The 20,784-nt window shown below is 32.1% G+C and overlaps 8 protein-coding genes and 1 non-coding gene across 9 annotated transcripts; 4 read left to right on the top strand and 5 right to left on the bottom strand.

The window, feature by feature from the left end:
* Positions 1–108: 108 nt before the first annotated feature.
* PPL_02585 (WAP domain-containing protein) lies at positions 109–947 on the bottom strand (the record flags this gene model as incomplete). Its single annotated transcript, XM_020573565.1, has 2 exons — positions 109–155; positions 773–947. 2 exons carry the CDS (start codon positions 945–947, stop codon positions 109–111), a joined length of 222 nt encoding a protein of 73 aa, XP_020435637.1.
* A 1,132-nt stretch (positions 948–2,079) lies between these two features.
* Positions 2,080–3,500, bottom strand: PPL_02584 (uncharacterized protein; the record flags this gene model as incomplete). Its single annotated transcript, XM_020573564.1, has 3 exons — positions 2,080–2,835; positions 2,946–3,276; positions 3,481–3,500. The coding sequence occupies 3 exons, from the start codon at positions 3,498–3,500 to the stop codon at positions 2,080–2,082; spliced, it is 1,107 nt and encodes a 368-aa protein (XP_020435636.1).
* Positions 3,501–3,589: 89 nt separating this feature from the next.
* On the top strand, positions 3,590–5,492 carry PPL_02583 (uncharacterized protein; the record flags this gene model as incomplete). The annotated part of the gene is made up of 4 exons (XM_020573563.1): positions 3,590–4,045; positions 4,134–4,407; positions 4,495–4,987; positions 5,330–5,492. The coding sequence occupies 4 exons, from the start codon at positions 3,590–3,592 to the stop codon at positions 5,490–5,492; spliced, it is 1,386 nt and encodes a 461-aa protein (XP_020435635.1).
* An 85-nt stretch (positions 5,493–5,577) lies between these two features.
* Positions 5,578–5,820, bottom strand: PPL_02582 (uncharacterized protein; the record flags this gene model as incomplete). Its single annotated transcript, XM_020573562.1, has 1 exon — positions 5,578–5,820. The coding sequence occupies one exon, from the start codon at positions 5,818–5,820 to the stop codon at positions 5,578–5,580; it is 243 nt and encodes an 80-aa protein (XP_020435634.1).
* Positions 5,821–6,791: 971 nt separating this feature from the next.
* On the top strand, positions 6,792–9,023 carry PPL_02581 (uncharacterized protein; the record flags this gene model as incomplete). Its single annotated transcript, XM_020573561.1, has 5 exons — positions 6,792–6,940; positions 7,032–7,242; positions 8,043–8,463; positions 8,540–8,681; positions 8,801–9,023. 5 exons carry the CDS (start codon positions 6,792–6,794, stop codon positions 9,021–9,023), a joined length of 1,146 nt encoding a protein of 381 aa, XP_020435633.1.
* Positions 9,024–9,312: 289 nt separating this feature from the next.
* On the bottom strand, positions 9,313–9,750 carry PPL_02580 (uncharacterized protein; the record flags this gene model as incomplete). Its single annotated transcript, XM_020573560.1, has 2 exons — positions 9,313–9,443; positions 9,705–9,750. 2 exons carry the CDS (start codon positions 9,748–9,750, stop codon positions 9,313–9,315), a joined length of 177 nt encoding a protein of 58 aa, XP_020435632.1.
* A 1,010-nt stretch (positions 9,751–10,760) lies between these two features.
* Positions 10,761–11,129, top strand: PPL_02579 (kelch repeat-containing protein; the record flags this gene model as incomplete). The annotated part of the gene is made up of 2 exons (XM_020573559.1): positions 10,761–10,922; positions 11,028–11,129. 2 exons carry the CDS (start codon positions 10,761–10,763, stop codon positions 11,127–11,129), a joined length of 264 nt encoding a protein of 87 aa, XP_020435631.1.
* A 264-nt stretch (positions 11,130–11,393) lies between these two features.
* PPL_02577 (uncharacterized protein) lies at positions 11,394–20,713 on the top strand (the record flags this gene model as incomplete). The annotated part of the gene is made up of 11 exons (XM_020573558.1): positions 11,394–11,404; positions 12,157–12,208; positions 12,343–12,395; positions 13,420–13,488; positions 13,580–13,818; positions 13,910–14,479; positions 14,545–17,028; positions 17,114–17,176; positions 17,260–18,233; positions 18,304–18,395; positions 18,463–20,713. The coding sequence occupies 11 exons, from the start codon at positions 11,394–11,396 to the stop codon at positions 20,711–20,713; spliced, it is 6,858 nt and encodes a 2,285-aa protein (XP_020435630.1).
* PPL_02578 lies at positions 12,952–13,023 on the bottom strand. The gene has a single exon. It is a non-coding gene; the product is annotated as a tRNA-Asp (tRNA).
* Positions 20,714–20,784: the final 71 nt, after the last annotated feature.

Raw genomic sequence — 20,784 nt, 5'->3', positions numbered from 1 at the left:
TTATAATAAGCTAACTTGAATAAAATCTATATAATCATTTAATTTTAGCTATTCTTATTAATAAATTATATATTCCGTTAAGTTATAGAACAAAGTTATCTAAATATATTATTCAGATAGTACTCCCTTCATACATGAATGACCATATCCATTACCTAAAATTAATTATAATATGTAAAAAAATCAGATTTAGAATTATTGTTAAATAATTTTAAATATTTATTAAAATAACTTACTACAGCTTAGTTCTCCTTTTGGACTACGTTTAGCTTTAGTTAACATTTCATCACAAATTCCAGCTTCAACCTTTAGATATCTAAATACCGTCAGGCGAGGTGTTTTAAATGATTTTTAACAAATAGTATTTAATATTATTTAATTATATGGGCATTATATTGTATTGTCACTTCCAATAATCAAAGATTAATGTAGTTTTTACAATTAAGTAATTCATTTCTTATTAAAAAAATAAAATATTAATTTTTAGATATTTGTTTAATATTATTTATTATTTTAAAGTTTTGATACATAAAATGATGTATAAAAAATTATACATTATTAACCCTTCAAATATGGATTTTTATTATAAATAATAATTCAATACTTAAATTAACTTTTACAACTGATATCTAGATAGGAATACCAACAACACAAGCTTTACCACATCCAGCCACTGTGTAAGTTTTTATTAATTAAAATTAAAAAGAATTAATATTAATATTAATTAGTGATATAATAAATTTATCTTTAAATAATGATTGGTAATTCATACTGCAACATAATTCTCCATTACTACACTCTTCTATTTCTGAACAGGTATCGGCACAGGTACCATATTGAGTGGGATCATTCATGCGTGGACATTTCAAGTTATCATTCTGACTCTTGACAAGTCCAACAATGAGCAATGATAGAATTATTAAAATATAGAAAAATTTTGATTTCATTATTTTGATTATTTAGATAGATAATTAGTTTATATAACTCTCTAGAGAAGATTAAGCAATATTAACAATTATTGTATTTGTTGTTGATGATACTAAATAAAAGAAATAATTTTTTAGTATTTATACTCTTACGAAATCAATCACCTCTTCAATCATCGATGATTAAATAATATTATTTATGGTGCACTATCCTAAAATAATAATAATAATATATAAATACGATCCGAATACTACCAAAATCACACCCCAATAAATAAAATACCAATATATTTTAATTTTTATCACAATCAATAGTTTTTACTTACACTTTTTAAACAATCAAATACATCACTTTTATTAAAATCTAAAATATTTTAGTAATATTTAATATATTATTTGATCTTGATTTATCAAGTTCTCATACAGCAATCAAAAATCAAATTTAAATCGTCAAATTAAACCAAATGAGATCTGTCTTCTTGATTTTTATTTTTTCAACCTTGTTACCCACTTCATGATGGTAAAGCATCCAGTGTCGAAGGACGTAGTTAGTGAAATGGTTCATTCTGATGTAACTTTTAAAATGTACTTGAACCACAAAATTATAATAAAAAAAAACAAAAACTCCACTTCATCCATAGTCTTTGTTGGTAAATCTAAAAAAGAGTCCAATTCATGAGCAAAACCAAATGACCGTTATAGAAGTCAAGCTATAAAGCATGGCGATAGTTAAAAAAAAAACTAACAGAATTATTAATAAAAATCATTTAGATTCTTTTTTGTAACTTTTATTAATTTATTCTAAAACGTTTAAGAATTGATAGACTTCATCTTTTTCGGTGAACATCTTTCTGATTTCACAAAGCATATTATCGTCTGTTATGAACTCAATATTGTATTGTTTCAACAATGGAAGTAGCTCTTTCAGTTCTTGGACAAGTTGCTTGATATCATTATCATTTGTTTTGTTACAAAAAGTCATTTTGATTGATTTCAATGTCTTGAAATGTAGCCGAGCAAGTGGAGTGAGAAAATCAATAATCTGATACGCTGGTGTCCTGTCCCATGATTTTCTCATATTAATTGTGAATCGTTCGATTCCATGTCTATTGCCATTCGGTGTCGTCTTAAAGATGTGTATAAGCAGTTGGCTTTAGTTTTCTCTGAATCCCATATAATTATGAACAACGATATTCTTTAGGTTTGGCATTGGTGGTGGGTGTACTAAATACGCTGGTAGTAAAATTGATGTACGATCTTGACTATTCGGGCTGAGCGAATGTGAATATAAATAATCTCTACGTAAAGACCCTCCGGTAGTGGAGTAGATTTCATCCGATTCTATGTGGAATGTTTCGACTCTTGATGTCATTCTATTGGCATATTCAGCACCTCGATCGTATCTGATATATTTGATCGATTCATAATCAAATAGAAGCGGAGTTTTTTTGATTAAACAATATTTATTGTCAATATTGAAATAGTTGTACCAACCATAATAGAGATTGTTTATGATTTTCGAAACTATATTAAAGAATCTTTTCGATACCAACGCAAGATTAATTGTATTGAAATTCTTAAAGTTAAAAAGTTTGTTATTATCATTCTTCTCACTCCTTTGATCTTCAAAATCGAATTCAGTCTTTGAAATGATATTTTTCAATACTAAATCTGATAAAATGTATTTTTGTGTAGTTGTTATTGTTGTAGAGTTTGTTGTTGTTTTTATATCTAATTTGTTGTTGTTGTTGCTGCTGTTAGAGATTACTTTATTATTGTTTGTATTGTCCTTTTCATACAAATAATTATAATTAAAACTATAATTATATCTATTTAATTTTAAATTATTACTATAACTATCTATTCTTCTTTTCAATTCTTCGATATCAGATTGATTCATTTGTATGAACTAGTCACAAAACTAGATAATAATAACAAAGTATATTAATTTACAAATTATAAGTATGATCGATCATCTCTCTGAGAATACATATATATATATATAAATAAATAACATACTCTTTTATCATCTACAATCTTTCTTATAATAATAAGTACCAATGGTTTATAATCTTGGCATTGAAGACTTATATAAATTTGATTGAATACTTTAGATGATCTCTCAAAGAAGAAATCAACCAAGAACTTTACATAACCTTCGACATCGAAATAGTGAATGAATTTATTTAAATGATAGTTTGAGAATAATTTTACACACTCTGATCTCTTTTGTTCATCATCATTATCATCGCTATCAATCAAGCAATAATATAGATTGTATGATGAAGTTAACCAATGAATTTCTATCACTAAAATTGATATCCATTGACTTTCTATTGATTCATCCTCTCTTTACAAATATTTTGAAGAAAAGAAATTATTTTTATTTTATTTTATTTTTTTTCAACCCCATCTTCTGATGATAGATCAATCAGATGATTCAAAAACAGTCACTAGTGAAAAAACAACACCCATGAACCAAAATTATTATTATTATTAAAAAAATAATCTTAAAATTTTCTGCTAAATCTAAAAGCAGATACAAGTTTAAAACATGTGAAATGTATTGTCCATTGATTTGATTATTAAAGTTGGTTATTGTTTTTGTTTGTTATTATTAAATATATATATTTATAGATAAATATCTATTAAATAAAAGAAAAATGTTGACAATTGAAATTGTTTCAATAAATAAAAAAATTGCTGTGCCTTATAAGAAAGGACAATCCATAGAGCAATTGATTAAAGAAATCATTAAAAGAGCACTTCTAACAGTTGATGTCACCTCTGAATATCAATTGTATCATAACAGCTCGGAGCTGTATCATGAAGATACTCTCGAGGATTTAGGTATAAATGACAATGATCTACTTCAATTAAAACAATCTCAACAGCCAGTTGTTGGTGATGATAATCAACAACAACCACCACAACAACAACAATCAACGACAACAACAATAGCAGATAACATATCTGAAAAGTTGTCAAATGTAAATATTTCAACAACCACAACATCATCAACATCAACAACATCATCGGAAATCACTAAAGATAGTGATAATAATAATAACAATAATAATAATAATAATTATAAACAAGAAATTAAACAAATTGATATGGTAAGATTGAAATTAATAATAATAAAATTATAAAGATAAGTTAAAAAAAACTAACTTTAATTGTTTTTTTGTAATTACTTACTTATAGATTGTTTTGGATTTATCTGGATCCATGAGATCAGCTGCATTCAAAGGATCATTGACACCAGGCGAGTTAGAAATGAAGAGAATAGAGATAGCTCAAGCTTTATTCCAAACTATGATCGACAAGTATGTTCAGTTGGAGATTGCTGCAATCGTTGGTTTGGTTTGCTTTGGCGAGCGTATCGAAGTAACATTCCCACCAACCCGTAACTTTGATTCATTCTCCACTGAATTGGGTGAAGTAGTTGCCAATCAAAGTAAAACAAGATTATATGAAGGTAATTATAACATAGGTTAATGGTTTATTCGAATTTATTAACGAATCTAATTCTATATTTCTTTCATCCAACTACTACTACCACTAGCTATTAAATTGGCAGGAGAAACAATTGTTAAATATCGTGAAAATCCAACATCTTTGGCGGACGGTTTCGTTTTAGCACCGTCGGATAAATTAATTTGTAGAGTATTTGCATTGACCGACGGACAAGACAATAGTAATGCATGTCCTTATGAAGTGTATAAATATTTGAAGAGTGCCAATATCATCTTGGATGCTATTCCCATTGGAGAGGGTGGAAATACACTCGGATCTTTCACCAAGGCAACAGGTGGATCGTGTTTCACTTTCAACTCGTCAAAGGCAGGTGTAGAGCTATTCGAGCGTGAAGCAGTCGTCAATCTATCGACACGTGACAACTTGGCAGCATTCTCTATCCCAATCAACAGTAAAGCGGCATTCTCAGCGATCGCTCCGGAAATAGTTACCACCGTCGAACAAAAGGCGGATGCCACCATTAAAAGCGCTGGAAAATGCTCTAGTAATGTGGCGGTCGCTAGTTTGGAGAGTAATCCTGTGTATGGCTCAAAGATGTGTAGCAAGCGTATCCTCAAAGAATACCAGGTGTTCACCAATGAGAATGAAAAGACCACCTCACCGATGTTCACCATATTCATGTCGCAGACAAACATCCAGGTGTGGAAAGTGGCGATGCGCGGACCCGTTGGAACGGCGTACGAAGGTCTCTATTTGCTGTCGGTGGTGTTCCCAGACGACTACCCATTCAAACCACCAAAAGTCCATTTCGAAACAAAAGTGTACCATTGCAATATCAACTCGAACGGCGCTATCTGCTTGGATATTCTCAAGGATAAGTACGGTCCACAGCTAACGCTCCATCAGATAATGTTGGCCATAAGTTCACTCTTACAGTCACCGAATCCAATGGATCCGATCGATCCTGTTAAAGCCGGACTCTACAGAGACAATCCAACCGAGTACTGGAATAACGCCAGACTCTGGAACAAGAACTATGCTAGTTTCACCTTGACCGAATTGAAACAACTTCATTCATTAGAATAGATATTTTTGTATTATTGTTTATAAATAAAAAGTGTAGTGTTGTATCTTTTATTTTTAATGTAGTAGTTGTTGTTGTTGTAGATTTTTAGTTATTTTTCTTTTTTAGTTGATATGATGATGACGATGATAGTGATGATGATGATGATGATGATAGTGATTCATTCTTTGATTTATTTATTTTAGACGATGTAACAGATTCCAATCTATTAGAACATAATGAATAGTATAAAACAATAACAAGTAAGATTAATCCAAATACTATTGAACCAAAGATGAAAGCACCGATACCTAAGACGCCAACTTTTTGTATACTAGTTTTATCTATCATTATTAATCGACTTTTATTAATATTCATTCAAAATGATCATCCGATGGTTTTTTTCAGTTTTTCAAAATAGTGTGGATGGTTTTATGTATTCATATAGTAAACAGAACTAATTTCTCAGTAAATTTAGATTCGAGAGGTATGTCTAACTTTCTGTTGACTGATATATATATAATCCTTGTTTCTCAAGTAAAAAGTTAGAATTTATTAATCATTTAATTTTAAAAACACCGAAAAGTATAGGTGTTTGCTTGCTTCCGATTAATTAAAGTATTTTTTTTTTGTGCATACACAATTTTTATCTTAAAATTATTTTAAATCATGATATTACTTTAAAAATCTTTGATTCGAGTATCTTATTTTTCTTTTATCTAAGAATAAAATTTGATGAAAAAGAAAGATACTTTCCAATAGTCATAATGGTAGCTATATAAAGTACCAAGTGGAAGATTTATTCTTTATTGCTCTGCTCCACAAAAATTTTCAATATTAAACAGATATAAACAACAATGAAATTAATCATTATTTTATTTGTTTTATGTTTGTCAAGTTGCAAGATTGCCTATTCAGTATGTAGTAATCAAAAGATAGATTCGAATTTTTATTTTAATTCTAAATAAATACTTACCACCTTTACGCTGTAGGCAACACCACAAACATTGAACTTTATTAATCTTTTGTCAAAAGAATTCACTTCGATCGATTTGAGTAATGGTAAAACCCTACTCTCCAATCAAATACCGATTCAGAGCCCAAACTATAATCCTTTGCTTGGTTTAGCACCAGGTCAAGGTGATCAATATCAACTGTTTGGTGTGAATGGTACTTTAAGCAATGGTCGACCAACACTTTATACCTACAACTCAACGGTAACGTACATACCAATACTATAATATTTTAACGCTTAAAATTCTTTCGAAAACTAACATAAATCTCACGTTGATTAGAGTAATAAAGTAACCACTCAAAATGAAATGTCAGTCTCTGTCAACTTTCAAATATATGATTTGTTAAATGGATATATCGGTTATGACAGTGTTAATAAAATTGTTTATCAATGTGTTCAAAACCAAGTTACCCAAACCATTGATTTGGTAGGAGATAATTTTAAAACACAATCTCAGTAAGTTGATTGTTCCACTTTGTAGAAAACAAACAAAACAAATCACAACACACCACTAACAACCCGATTTTTTTCTTTACACATCTTTTAGATTTGCCTATAATTCAAATATTAGTACTTCAATCGTCGGATGTTACTACGATCCAATTGGAAATAGAAACTATTTGATTTCACAAAGTGAAAAGCAGAGATCCGAATCGAATATCAGACTTACTGTCTTTGACTTGGCTAGTAAGTCAGTGATCAAAGATCAAGAGTACTTTATCTACCACTTACAAACCTCAGAGCAAGAGATCTTCAACGTATATCTATACAATGATTGCATCTACATTTGCACCACCAGTGAACTGTTGACTATTATTAAAATAGATTTGACCACCAACATTTCGATTGCCTTCTTTAATACCAAACCAAGTCAACTATCATTCTTCTTCCCCTACGTCTTTGATCCCGTGAATGGATACATCGCATTCGTCAACAGTCAGGATTACATCAATATCGATATTTCCTTGATAAACCTTGACAGTGAAGAAATAACGAAAATAATCATTCCATACTTTGAATCAGGTGTCCCATATTATTTAAAGCTTGCTTTGAGATAATAAAGAATTAAGTAATAATATAAATTGTAAAGTATATTGACTTTATTTTATTATTTTTAATTAAGGTTTGTGATAGTTTGTATAGTTCCTCAATTTGAGATGAATTGCGACACATCCTCTGGATGTTAAGAAGAGTCAGCGTCGGTTATGAATTTAATATTGTTTTGTTTCAACTATGGAAGTACTTCTATGGGTTTGTCGTCACCGTCATCATATAATTATAATAATAATTTGAAATACTTTATTAAAATCTAAATATATTTTTTTCTATCTGTATCATTTTATTAATTATTTTTTTGTTTATTAATAAAATATCTTTACAAACAATCAAATCCAATGTGATTCTATTTTTGTTCAATGAGAATTGCTGTTGTTAAATACAAGATTTAAAAAAAAAAAAAAAATAAAAATAAAAATAAAAATAAAAATTTGAATTCATATGGTATTATAAGCAGCACGATCATATATTATTAACAATCATGTGATTCCTATTTTATCAGATGACAGATAAACATTCAAATTATATTAATAATAGTAGTAATAGTAATAGTAATAATAATAATAATAATAATAATAATAATAATAATAATAATAATAATCATAGATTTGTTAATTTATCACATTTGTTATTATCAAATATCATTAGATTCTTAAATCACAATATCGATAAAATATGTTTTAGTTTAACTTGTAAGCGTTTCTATCTACAAAAAGATAAATATCTTTTATTGGAGTGTGCGAATCTCTCGCAAAGTAACTCCAATAGAATCGATAAAGAGTATCCTCAATTTCATTTGAACTCCTATAAATCACAACTCAAACAATCGTTAGAACTTAAAACGCAGTGTTCTCTATTCTTTGCACCAAACTACTATGCTAAACATTATCAATTCGATTCTATTGATTATATATTTAATCTGGGTAAGAGAAACAACATTCACATACTAAAGTACAAACGATTATTAATCGTTTGTTTGTTTGTTATGTTATCCTCTAGATCAATACGAAATACCTGAATCTGTAACACAGATAATATTTCATGATGGATTGGGTGATATCAGTTTAGATTGGAATTTTAGAGATAGATTGGCAAACTCCAATGTTGTTTCTTTGAATTTCAATAACAGAGTGGATTTCAAGTTTGACAGACTTCCACCAAACATCAAGAGAATCACCACAGATCACCAGCTCGATATATCGAAACTGCCGGATACTCTTGAGAGTCTCTCCTATTTGTGTACACTGAACGAACCGATAGATACCGGCTTGTTGCCACGCCGACTCGAACGACTTACTCTGCTGGAGGACTATCACCATCGCTTCAACATGGAGACACTACCGCCGAATCTCAAGGAGCTACGAGCGTTCATCCAAGTCGACAAGTTTGGCAACAATGTTATATCACCGGCGATTCAGTTGCCAGGCGCTCTACAATCACTGAGCATACCGCTGAAGCTACTAAAGCTGCTCAGAGGAGATAGGTTGCCGGCGACTCTCGAATCGATGTGTCTACAGATCTCGAATAGCGACACCCTGCAGCCTGGCGATATTCCGCCGCGGATCAGCGAATTGAATCTATATCCCATCGATAGTTTTCATTTTCGCAAAGGAATGCTACCGAGCGGACTCTCCCATTTGAAGATCGTTGGAAACACTCGGTTCGAAGAGGATGTCTTTAGCGAGCTGCACCAGCTGGTGACTCTCGATCTCGAGGAAGTCTACACGCTCGATCCACTAGGCCGGCTTCCAAGCAGTATACAACGATTGCTACTACCGGTTTTCAATTTCGATCCTGACTTGGTTGGTAACCAACTTTTCAAGTATTGCAGCACCACCGGTGGTACTGACCAAGTCGGTAGTGGTAGTGGTAGTGGTAGTAGTAGCGCCACCAGTTTTCTTGACTATTTACATTTGGGTTACGGTGAGAATATCATACTGCCAGGTATGATTCCTAGTTGTAGAGAACTGGTGATTCATTCAACAAAGAATAACATCGAGTCAATTCCGCAGACCGTAGAGCGACTACATATACCTTGCTTTGAATTTCAAGTTCCAGGCGAATTCTTACCGGCTTTACTCAAGTCGATTTCCATTCCAAAAAAATTCCTAAAACTCAACAAAATTGAAAACCTAACAACAACTATCACCACCATCCAACTTACATCTAAAGGCTATAACTGTACACTCAGAAGATTGGATAGCAAACATTTCTTGTTATATGGAAACAGTAAACGATTTCAATTGGTTGCAGGAATAATAGAACAATCAAAAATTTTAAATATTAAATAAATATTTAACTTTTGTGCTAGTAAAAAAATATCATAAATACATTTTATCTATCACCAGGCTTAATTTCTTTTGCAAAAGAAAAATCTTGATATTCATTCGGAAGATGATCATTATCTTAAAAAAAAAAAAAAAACAATAATTTAAAATCAATTACCACTTTAATGTTTTGAAAGTAAAAAGTCATCATTATAATGCCGATAAGATACATTAAATTTTAGCAAAAAAAACCTTTTTGTGTAGATCAACAAAAATCATGGTGAAAGATATTTTTTTTTTTACAACTTATTTTAAACATTTTATCCAGATATTTTTTTTTTAAATTAATTTTCTTTTTAAGATTTCATTTTAATCCAATCTAGAAAAGATTTGTTTTTATTTATAATAATAATAAAAACTCTAAGAAATAATAATGTCAAGTTTGTATTATATATAAATAATATTAATAGGTATTTTAGACTTATAATTATATTTATTTTTATTTTTTTGATTCAATAGGAAACACAGGAAGACCAACACCCCAAGGACCCAACATTAACAGTTTGTATGCTGGTGGTGGCACCAGACAACCTCCCAATTTATATAGAGGTACTGCAATACCATTCAAAGGTATCCCTTCTTTTAAATCATAAGAAATGTACTCATTCTAAACTATGTTGATAATAATAATAAAATAATATCAACATCACTACTAAATAATTCAATGGAATCATTCCACATCGATTGTAAATAAAAATATAAAATGTGTTATTTCATTTTATAGGTTTGTTTTTTACACATTGAAGTCAGCACAAAAGAGATATATTTTTATTATTTTTATTATTTTTTTAAAATGTTTATTTTGCAGTATATATATTGTTCAGCTTCATTCTTCTCCGTTCTAGAATAACATTGATTGATTTTAGTACACCCAGTAAACCAGAAGTAATTGAATGATAGAAAGAGTAGAGATGCCTAGGCACAACATTTGGATCAATGGTGAATATATCTATATATTCGGTGGTTCAAACAGCTATAGAACTTTTAATATTTGGTATAGATTCTCAGTGAAAACCAAAACAATCGATCAATCAGATAGATTTAATATTGAATTGGTCTATTCTTTTATTATCAACACCTTTGACTAAATAGATGTGATCTTTGTTGTCATAGCATGCCGATGTTGGACAATAAGAATCCTTAGCAAAATTAAGAGCTAGAAATTGGTAACTATCTCAGAAGATCCATACGAATCCATAGAAGATGAATGTGATTTACTCTGGCGTTTTGTACATCCACCACCGATGCCAATTAAAGAATAAAAAAACCATCGACTTGTTTAATGTGATTTACTCTAGTGTTTTGTACATACACCACCGATGCCAATGTTAAAAAATAAAAAACCATCGACTTGTTTGTTAGTTAATTTTACTTTAGGTGTTTTAAATGATTTTTAACATATTATATTAAAGTTAATATTATCATATACATTTAAATATCGATATCATATTGGTGATAATGAAGATGGACATTCAGAAGCCTGACGGGACACAGCAAAAATAGTTTTTTGTCATGAAAAAAAAAAAATGGGTGAACAGTTAGTGGTTCGCTATGTCATTTTTTTTTTATTTTTCTCACTGGCTTTAATTGACTCTTAACATATCTGGAAATTTAAATGATGATTGATCTATTTTTTTTTTTATTATTAATTAATAAGTTTAGTAGTATTAGGATAGAATAGATCTAACAGTAGTTGAGTGTTGATGAACAACAGTATAAAGTGGTGGCACGTAGTTGGAAGGATTTAGATTCCAATCAGATTTAAATTTACGTGTTATTGTAGAGCAGTCGACAGTGATTCCTTGGGAGATAGAATTAGCGATTGTGAAGTTAAGCTTGTGGTAATTGGCATCGATTAATTTGGTGTAATGGGTGACTGCTCTCTTCACGGTATTTTCCAGCTTGTAATGGGTGCCATCACCAAACATTTCACAGGACAGCGCCTGCCATAACGAATGTACGATAGCAGCAGTAAGGTGGGTGAAGTGGACAGTAGTACGAATAGGACCGTCGAACTTGATGCACCAGTGCTTCCAATTGCGAAGTCTATAGTTACAGTACTTCTGGTATATATGTTTGATAAAGGAAAGGAACTGCTGTGAAACTACATTCCTGCATTTAAAGAAGAAATGCTCATGTGGGTTGCAGAGTTCAGTGAAGGTGTCACCACAGAACTCACAGACATGACCAGTGCGCTTAGGATGAACCTTCTTACATGTAACCAATGGGTTTTCCCGCTATGCCAAAAGGGAAGTTAACTAATTATTTTTTTTTTTATAATAACTAAAGTGGTATACATGTTTTATTAAAAGTTGTATTAAAAGGATGGATTTACCATCAAGTTTTTTTCGTAGTCTATTTTTTTTCTTTTTAGTTGTTGGTTGATTTAATTAATTAGTTGGCAGGTTGGGAAGAGAGTTAATTTCATTTACTTGATTAGTTGGCTGGTGTTGGAGTGTTGTTTATTAATTTTAGAATGTTTCTGTGGATATCGAAGTCGGATATAATAGATTGGTTGGAGAAATCGAGTATTTTGTCATCTTGACTGAATAGAATTGAACTGACATGTTTCCAAATGTTGTGGTAGATGATCGCTGTTAGGTCTGATGATTCATCGCAGAGGTAGAAGTGAGTAGTAGATTTTTCCAGTGACCATTCGTCTTCGTAGTTGGCAATTTGTAGATGTTGTCTGATGTGTTTGAGGTTGAATTTGTTTAGGATGACTCGACAATTAAAGAAATAATGTGTGTGTGGGTCAAAGTCATTTGCTGAACATAGTTTACAACTATCTTGTTTGATGTATGCCATACCAGGAAGTGATCTTGAGAAGAATCTGAATACTGTGTTTCTACCTCTGTGGTGTTTGATGGAGTTAATGTAGTAGAAGATGTTTCGGGTTGATGTAAAGTCTATTTTAGTGGGGGGAAGAGATAGTTGGAATTGACCTGATGTAAGTACTGGTTTGTGGTGATGGTTGATAAGGTTGTGTAAGTTAACTAATTATGATCTGTTCGACAGATAAACCTTCTTACATTACATAAGTGGTCAACGATTCGCATGCGGACAAATTTTAAATAAATTTTTCTCCCCTTCCGGGAATTGAACCCGGGCCTTTCGCGTGACAGGCGAAAATCCTCACCACTAGACCAAAGGGGAGATGATGATTCTTTTTTGTCTTTGGAAAAAATTAATATTATATTTAAAAAAAATAATCAATTCATTTCTAAATCAAATTATTAATAATTTTAAATTCAATTTAATTGCTATTTTATAAGAAAACTAATAATTTATTTATAAATATTCTGAAAAAATATCCTCAACATAAATTTAATGATAGATTCCAAAATCAACCCGTCACCCAATCAAAATCATATTGTGCCGATACACGAAATTATCGAATTTCTTTTTAATAGTTGTCGTTCGCGACTTCTCTTTCTATAAAAATGTCATCATCAATATTTTATTTTAATAGTTTTCATCTTTTTTAACAACAAATATTATAAAGATGATAATATCTTCTTATAATGTTGTAAATCTATTTATTATTTTTAGTTTATTTTCACAAGTGAGTGCAATATACGTTGATAGTCAACTTGTAGGTTTCGCAACTGGTGGTAATTTGTATGTATTATCTTAAGAATAGATAATAGCTATATTGTTTAAACATACTTTTCACTAACTTGACTGACTACCTCACCAGATTCATTATTAGAGGCAATGATTTTCCAGCACCACCATTTAGTGTCCCAATTTTACAAATTGAAAATAGTGCAGGTATTACTCCTTTTAAATTTTTGTACGAACTGGACGACGGTTACGCCTTTGAGGTTCCAAGACCAAACTATGATACCTCTTCTCGTAAACGTAAATTAGATACCGATTCAAACACCTTTAAAATCTTCTTTGACCCTTCAAAACCACCTTTCTTTACTGGTGTATTTACATATGTTGGTAAGTAGTAAATATAATTAAATGTTACTTTTACTACAACAAATAAAAATTAACTAATATAATTTTATTAATTTTTAATATATATTATTAGAACCATCAATTAAATCATTTTCACCAAATAGCTATTATCCAAATGCCAATGCAAGAATATTGAGAATTGAAGGTGAACATTTTATTGTCAATCAATATGATACACCTCCCGTTGTGGAATTGGTTCGTGATGCCACTGTAATCACACTGAAAGTCAACATTGTAAAGGCAACAGAGATTCAAGCGGTGATACCCGATATCGACCCAATGGAAACAGGAGATTATCTACTCAGGGTCAGAACCTATACGAAATTGGAAATGATTGCACCAAATCCATTTAGTTATGTCGCTCCGGTAGTTACATCGATTCGACCAGATCACGGTGTTGCAGGACTCTCTCATAACATCGTTATTGAAGGAACTGATTTCCACGATATCTACGGTGCATCGCTCTCAACCATCACCGTAGGTGGACAACCATGCTCCAATGTTCAAGTCGACAAACTAACCGGTGCACTCAGTTGTGATACCACTATATTCGACCTTGGTGCCGGATTGGTAGAATTCCAAGATGTAATCATCTCAATAGATAAACAACCTGCTTTCTGTGATAAGAAATTTGGATTATATCGTAAGTTTGTTTATAAATATTCCATAACAAAACAAAACAAAACTAACTGATATATACTCTTATAGATCCAGAAATTTTCGGATCATTACCAGATATTGGTATAAATGTAGGTGGAACTGATATTACTGTAACTGGTAAACATTTAATGGATGTTGTTACAGTTGATATCGGTGGTTCCGTATGTACAGTAGATCCAACTACATTACAAGCTAGTTCGTTTGTTTGTAAAACAGCTGCTTTCGATATGAGTAATCCATTGGGATCGTCCTATCAAATCAAAGCAAACATTGGTGGTGGTATCTATACGTCTTTATCGTTTTTCAATTACTATGAACCAAAGATCGATAATATCAATCCCGATAAGGTATTGAATCAAGGTGTATGGTTGATCGAGGTTAAAGGAAGTGGATTCCACAGAGAAACCAACGTTTTTGTCGATGGAATACAGTATTTAACTACACCACTATCAACTTCCGCCACTCTATATATTAATTTCGATTCCAGTAAGCATCCGGTTGGTGATAGAACATTGGTTGTCAAATCGAATGGTGGAGATAGTAATCCTGTGCTATTGGAAACTATTGTACCATCGATCACCGCCATTTCCAAAGATAATGGTTTCTTACACTCTTCTTCTCTCGTCACTTTGACATGTACTAATTTTCCAATTGGTTTGTCGGTACTTGTACTTCGTAAGGAAATACAAGTGTTTGTCGATAATAAACAATGTCAGAGACTACTCCAGATCAATGCAAATCAATTCACATGTTTCGTACCGGCTGGAGATTCTGTTGGTGCCAAAGAAATTACATTCGCAATTAGAAAGATGGATTATAAATCAACTCTGACCTTTACCTATAGTGAACCAGCTATTACCGATATGTCACAAACCACCAATCCACCAAAAGGTGGTGGTGATCTTATTATCGATGGAACAAATCTCCAAACTGTAACAGCAATTAAATTCGATGAAAAGGAAATGGATTTGACTGGATGTACTATTCAACCCGATCAAATAACATGTACAATTCCACCATATACTCCTGGACTTTATTATGTAATTCTGTATGTGAAAGATCATGAAGGTATAGAACATGAATTTTCAACATTACATGAAATAGAGTTTATTGGTCCATCGATTAATGAAATCGTTCCGAAGCAAGGATCGGAAAAGAGAGGTTACACTCTCACCTTGACAGGAAATGGATTTGGTATTAACGCTGGTTTGATTGCTGTCGATGTCGGTACTCAGGCATGTGTGAACATAGCGATTGTCAATGACGATACCAAAATAACCTGTGATATTCCAGCTATTATCAAAGGTGTATACAATGTCGAGATACATGTACAACCTGATGCCACTACCGCTGCCGTAGACTCTATGGAAACCATTACATTCACTTCCAATGCACTGTCATGTCTTGGTGTACCGGAACCAGATTCAGGCGAAGGAACAAACAGTCCTGTAGATTGGTGGTTTATCTATAAGCTTGGATTGAGTAAAAGCAGTTCCTATTTATACATGGATTCTAATTCTCAGAGTTTGGTAAAGTTGGATGACCTTCAAGATCCCACTGGTGCCAGAGGTCAAGTTAATTTCAGTCCGATCGAAGCTACCTTCAAACAATATGAAGATTATTATTATCTATTCATCAACGATCAACCCGATACAAGAACAAATGCTGGTGGTCGTGGAAATTCAAAATTCACTAATACCGTTGGCAATGGACACGTCAAAGGTTTCGTGATATTCGAAGATGAAGATCCCACTGGAAAAGTGAATGGAATACATGTACAACATTCAAATCCTGCTTTTCCATCCTATCAAGCGGATGGATTTTCATATAATCATCCAGCTCAGCTCATTAAATTCCTTGGAAAACCAGACAAGAGTCAACATTTCTTTTGTTATTCTTTTAATCATTTGGAGGATATTGCTAAATATTTGATTAGGAACGATGCTCATCTCCTTTCGAATAGAAAAGTATTCCCCGGTATGGATACATACGACCAGAATCAACAGAACCGATATCCATATTTCTATGACTTTATCGCTTACTATGAAGGATTTCCGGCTAGAGTTCCACTCGCAGCGTCACCAGTTCAAAAGACACAAAAGGATTTAATTGCCGATTGTGACGCAATCGTTGCCAACACACTAAATCTTGAGAATACATGCTGGTGGAAGTCAGCGGCAACCGTTATCGGTGGTGGTTTGAATGCCGTCTATTTCATGAAAAGTGGTACCGGCTTTGATGATAAAAACAGTCCATATCCAGATATTGCGCTACCGAGACCTGCAACACTCTCTCCATACATTCAAAAGAAAGCGAAAATCTATGATGGAATTGACATTTGGATGCCAATCGCAGACCATTTCAAACGAAGAATGTTTGTTGAAATGTGGTATGGAATGAGTCTCGTACAATATTCACCAACTGAACAGGTATTAAATATTGCACATCTTGAATTTAATAGAGGTCTTGCAACTCCTGCAGTAGGTGGAGGTGGTGGTTATGTCAATAATATTTATTTTGGAAGTAAAACTGGTAAGTAAACATATTGTTTTTGTAAATTTATTTATACAATTTAAAGATCATTCTAACTAACAAAATTTATTTATACAATTTAAAGATCATTCTAAAATTGGATTTCCAATGTATCCAGCATATGGAGCTAATGCATACAGTGCAAATGGTAAACAATTGTTAACTTTAATAATTTTCCAGGATTTTCAATTTAGAAACAGAACTAACTTTTATTTTTTTTAATTAAATTAGAAAATTATTTCTGCACTGGTGACACTAATAGACATAATGGACAAGGTGGTCGTGGAGGTGGGGCTGTATGTTTCCAAAACCCCTATTTAGTATATCAATTCAATCGATTCGTTAGGGCATATAATTCAATTAAAGCAGATGGAACTTTTTCAAAGAGAGCCGATTCTATCGAGTTGTTTTTGACCGTTGATCAACCGATTAAATTGGATAGACCAGTCTGGCAAAACGATATTTTAGTAGAGGTTAAAGATTTTATTGCTACCAATCATATTTCAAAGCTTCCAAAACAAATTGAAACAGTGACTGCTGCAACAATGCCAAACGCTCACGATCTCAACTTGGATCTCAAAGCTCTGAGAACTTCGCACGCAAATGTTGCGACAGCCGGTGAACAATCGGTACTTCCAACTCCACCAGATTTACCGGGTATTGATATTCTAAACTATGTTTCCGACGATACCATGTCACTTCACTATATTGCATTCGACGATAAGATTGGAGCGGTTTGCGAATACGATGATGCGCTAACCGAGTGTACCAAAGATAAATCGCGTGTGACCCAAATACAGCGGGTATTGCCAGCTGGATATGTTGCACCTGACTTCCCACCTGTCTACCAACATCCCTATGCTAACGTGGAAGCAGTTAGAAACTATGATTTGGAAGCCAACGATGATTTCAAATTGATGAAATTTACCTCCACTTTCCAAACTAAACTTCCAAATGCAAAGAGTAAGATATATCAATACATGGTTGATACTAGTGGTGTTATTCTTACTCCACGTTTCGAGACACCTTTCATATTAAGAATAAGTGATGCCCTTTGTGAAGAGGAAGTTGCATATTTTATGACACTTAAATACATTTACAATCAAGCCGGTGCTCCAGATAAAGCGAAATTAATCTATTCAATAGATGAACATCCAAACTGGGCAAATGGTATTATTTTAGCTATTTCAAAGAAACTTTATAATGTAATTATTATAATTATTATTTTTAAAAAGAATGGAAATTTAATTAATCTTCTATTTATTTTTATTCTAGAATTTATTCTTTACAAAGGATGAAAATTTTGATATCTGTATGGATACAACATTCAATGTATTTGGTAATATTGAAACTTATATTTCTACAGAGTAAGTAATTACTTATATTAAATAAAAGAGAATAAAATTATTAATAAGATATTGATTATGAATATAGTAATGGAGATATGGTAAATCCAACTGTTGATCAATCAATTAGAAGAACAGCTGCTGCAGTTTGGGATTGGATGGGTGGATCTATTGCCAATGGTGCTGCTGGAAGAGTGGATAAAGTAGATGATTCCGATTCAATTCCTGTCACTGATTTATTAAATATTCTCATTACTACATCCAAAGAAGATGGTATCAAGTCATTAGCTGATTTTGCTGATTACGTAGATGCCGCTTACAACACCGATAACAATTTCCAGACAATCTTGATAAATAATTATATTATCAATCCACCAGCTCCACTTGCAGATGTAGATGTAGTAATGACAATGATGAAAACAGACTCAATACTTATTCACAGAAATATGAAACTTTCAACTACCGATATTCCAACAATACAACAATCACCACTTCAACCAGATGAAAGAATAATTAAGACTGGAATTCATCAATTATTACAATCCTATATGAAGACAATGAACGAGAGTAGTTTGGCTGCGCTAACAGTTTATCAATTGGAGAAATTAGAAAATTCAATTGATAAATGGATAACCATTTCCAACCAAAGCCAAGCTATCCAAACATTAATATTGGATCCAATTAGCCAATATCATAATCAACCCATTAAATTCATTGATGAGACCAATCGTGATAGATACGGTGACCAAATAGACTTGGCATACGAGAAAGTAGGAACAACTGGAACAAGAATCACTTTGTTATCTCCACTTTCTATTGCTTCAATAACAGGTGTTTTGGAAAGTATAATAATAAGTAAATCAACCTCAAGTGTAAAATTTGGTGATTTAGAAGTTTTCTATCTTCAAAAACCAAGTTCCTATAATGGTGTAATCTCCAGCGATTATGATGGCATTGTCATTGCCACCGTAAATTCTAAACTGTGTGATATAAAGATGATAAGTTATAACGATTTTACATCAAATAACTTTGATTCTTTATGCTCTGGAGTTGGACCAATCATTACATCCGTAGATAAGCTGTCTGGATCGACTGCTGGTGGATATCCAATAACGTTGAACGGTATTAGATTTAATTCATCGATGACCATTTCCATTGGAGATAACAATCAATGCCAATCTTCATTACTTTTATCTTCAAACCAAATGGTTTGCCAAGTTCCAAGTGGTGTTGGCTCTAAAAATCTCATATACCTATCAACTGACCAATCTATTTTCAATATCCAAAGAACCAATTTCTTGTTCTCCTACGACATACCAATAATCACAGATATTCAGCCAGATATAATTAATAGTTTTGGAAATGATTTATTGACTGTTGTTGGATCTAATTTCGGTGAAGACGAAACTAAAGTACAAGTATGGATCGATGAAGTCGTAGAATGCTCTCCAATTACTTTAGTTACATCATCTTCAATCACTTGTCTTACACCACCAGCAATTGGTGACTATAAAACAATTAGAGTGGTAGTCGATAATCAATCTTCAAAGTTTTCCATCAACTCTGTAGTACCACAATCCTTTAGTTTCAGTGGACCTTCTGTTATTGGATTTTCGCCAAGCTCTGGCGATCCTGGTGACACAATCGTTATTTTGGGTAGTGGATTTGGAAATGGCCTGGAACAATTACCTAATGTATATGTAGGTGATTTCCAAGTTGATATCAGTAACGTTACAGACCAATCAATCAATTTCGTTTTAGATAGCAATACTCTAAATCAACCTATCATTGTCCAAGCTGGAGATCAATCGCTTGAATCACAATTCAGCTACTTGCCACCAATAGTAACACAATTCAATAATACCTTAGTAGAGACACGTGGAGGTTTAATACAGATTAAAGGTTTTGGTTGGGGACTTTCATCAACCGATCTAAAATTCACATTGAATTCAAAGCCAATCGATTGTACTGCATTCAACTATTTCATTGAGTGCTATATCCCTCCAGGAATAGGATACAATCTCTCAATAGCTGCATCACTTAGCAATCAATCAGTTAGTATGGGTAACAATAACTCAGTTTCCTATTTGCCCCCATCGATCACAAATTACTATTTAAATTCAGGTTTTATTTCAATCGTTGGAAATAACTTTGTTCCTGTTGAATCTGGTGTATCATTCAATCCAAATTCCTCATACATTAATTTAATTTATTCGAATCACAATGAAACATGTACATCATTCATAAGCAGTACAGAAGTTTCATGTCAATATGTTAATTTACCAAACTATGTACAAATAATGGTTGGTGGACAACAATCAAATATATTTACTCTATAATAAATAATCAAAGAATATTAACTATACTTGGCTTCTTAATTTTAAACTAACTATACTATTTTTTATTTACA

The sequence above is a fragment of the Heterostelium album genome (assembly GCF_000004825.1).
Source record: "Heterostelium album PN500 unplaced genomic scaffold PPL_scaffold3, whole genome shotgun sequence".
Lineage (NCBI taxonomy): Eukaryota > Evosea > Eumycetozoa > Acytosteliales > Acytosteliaceae > Heterostelium > Heterostelium album.
This window is presented reverse-complemented; position numbering and strand designations above follow the sequence as displayed.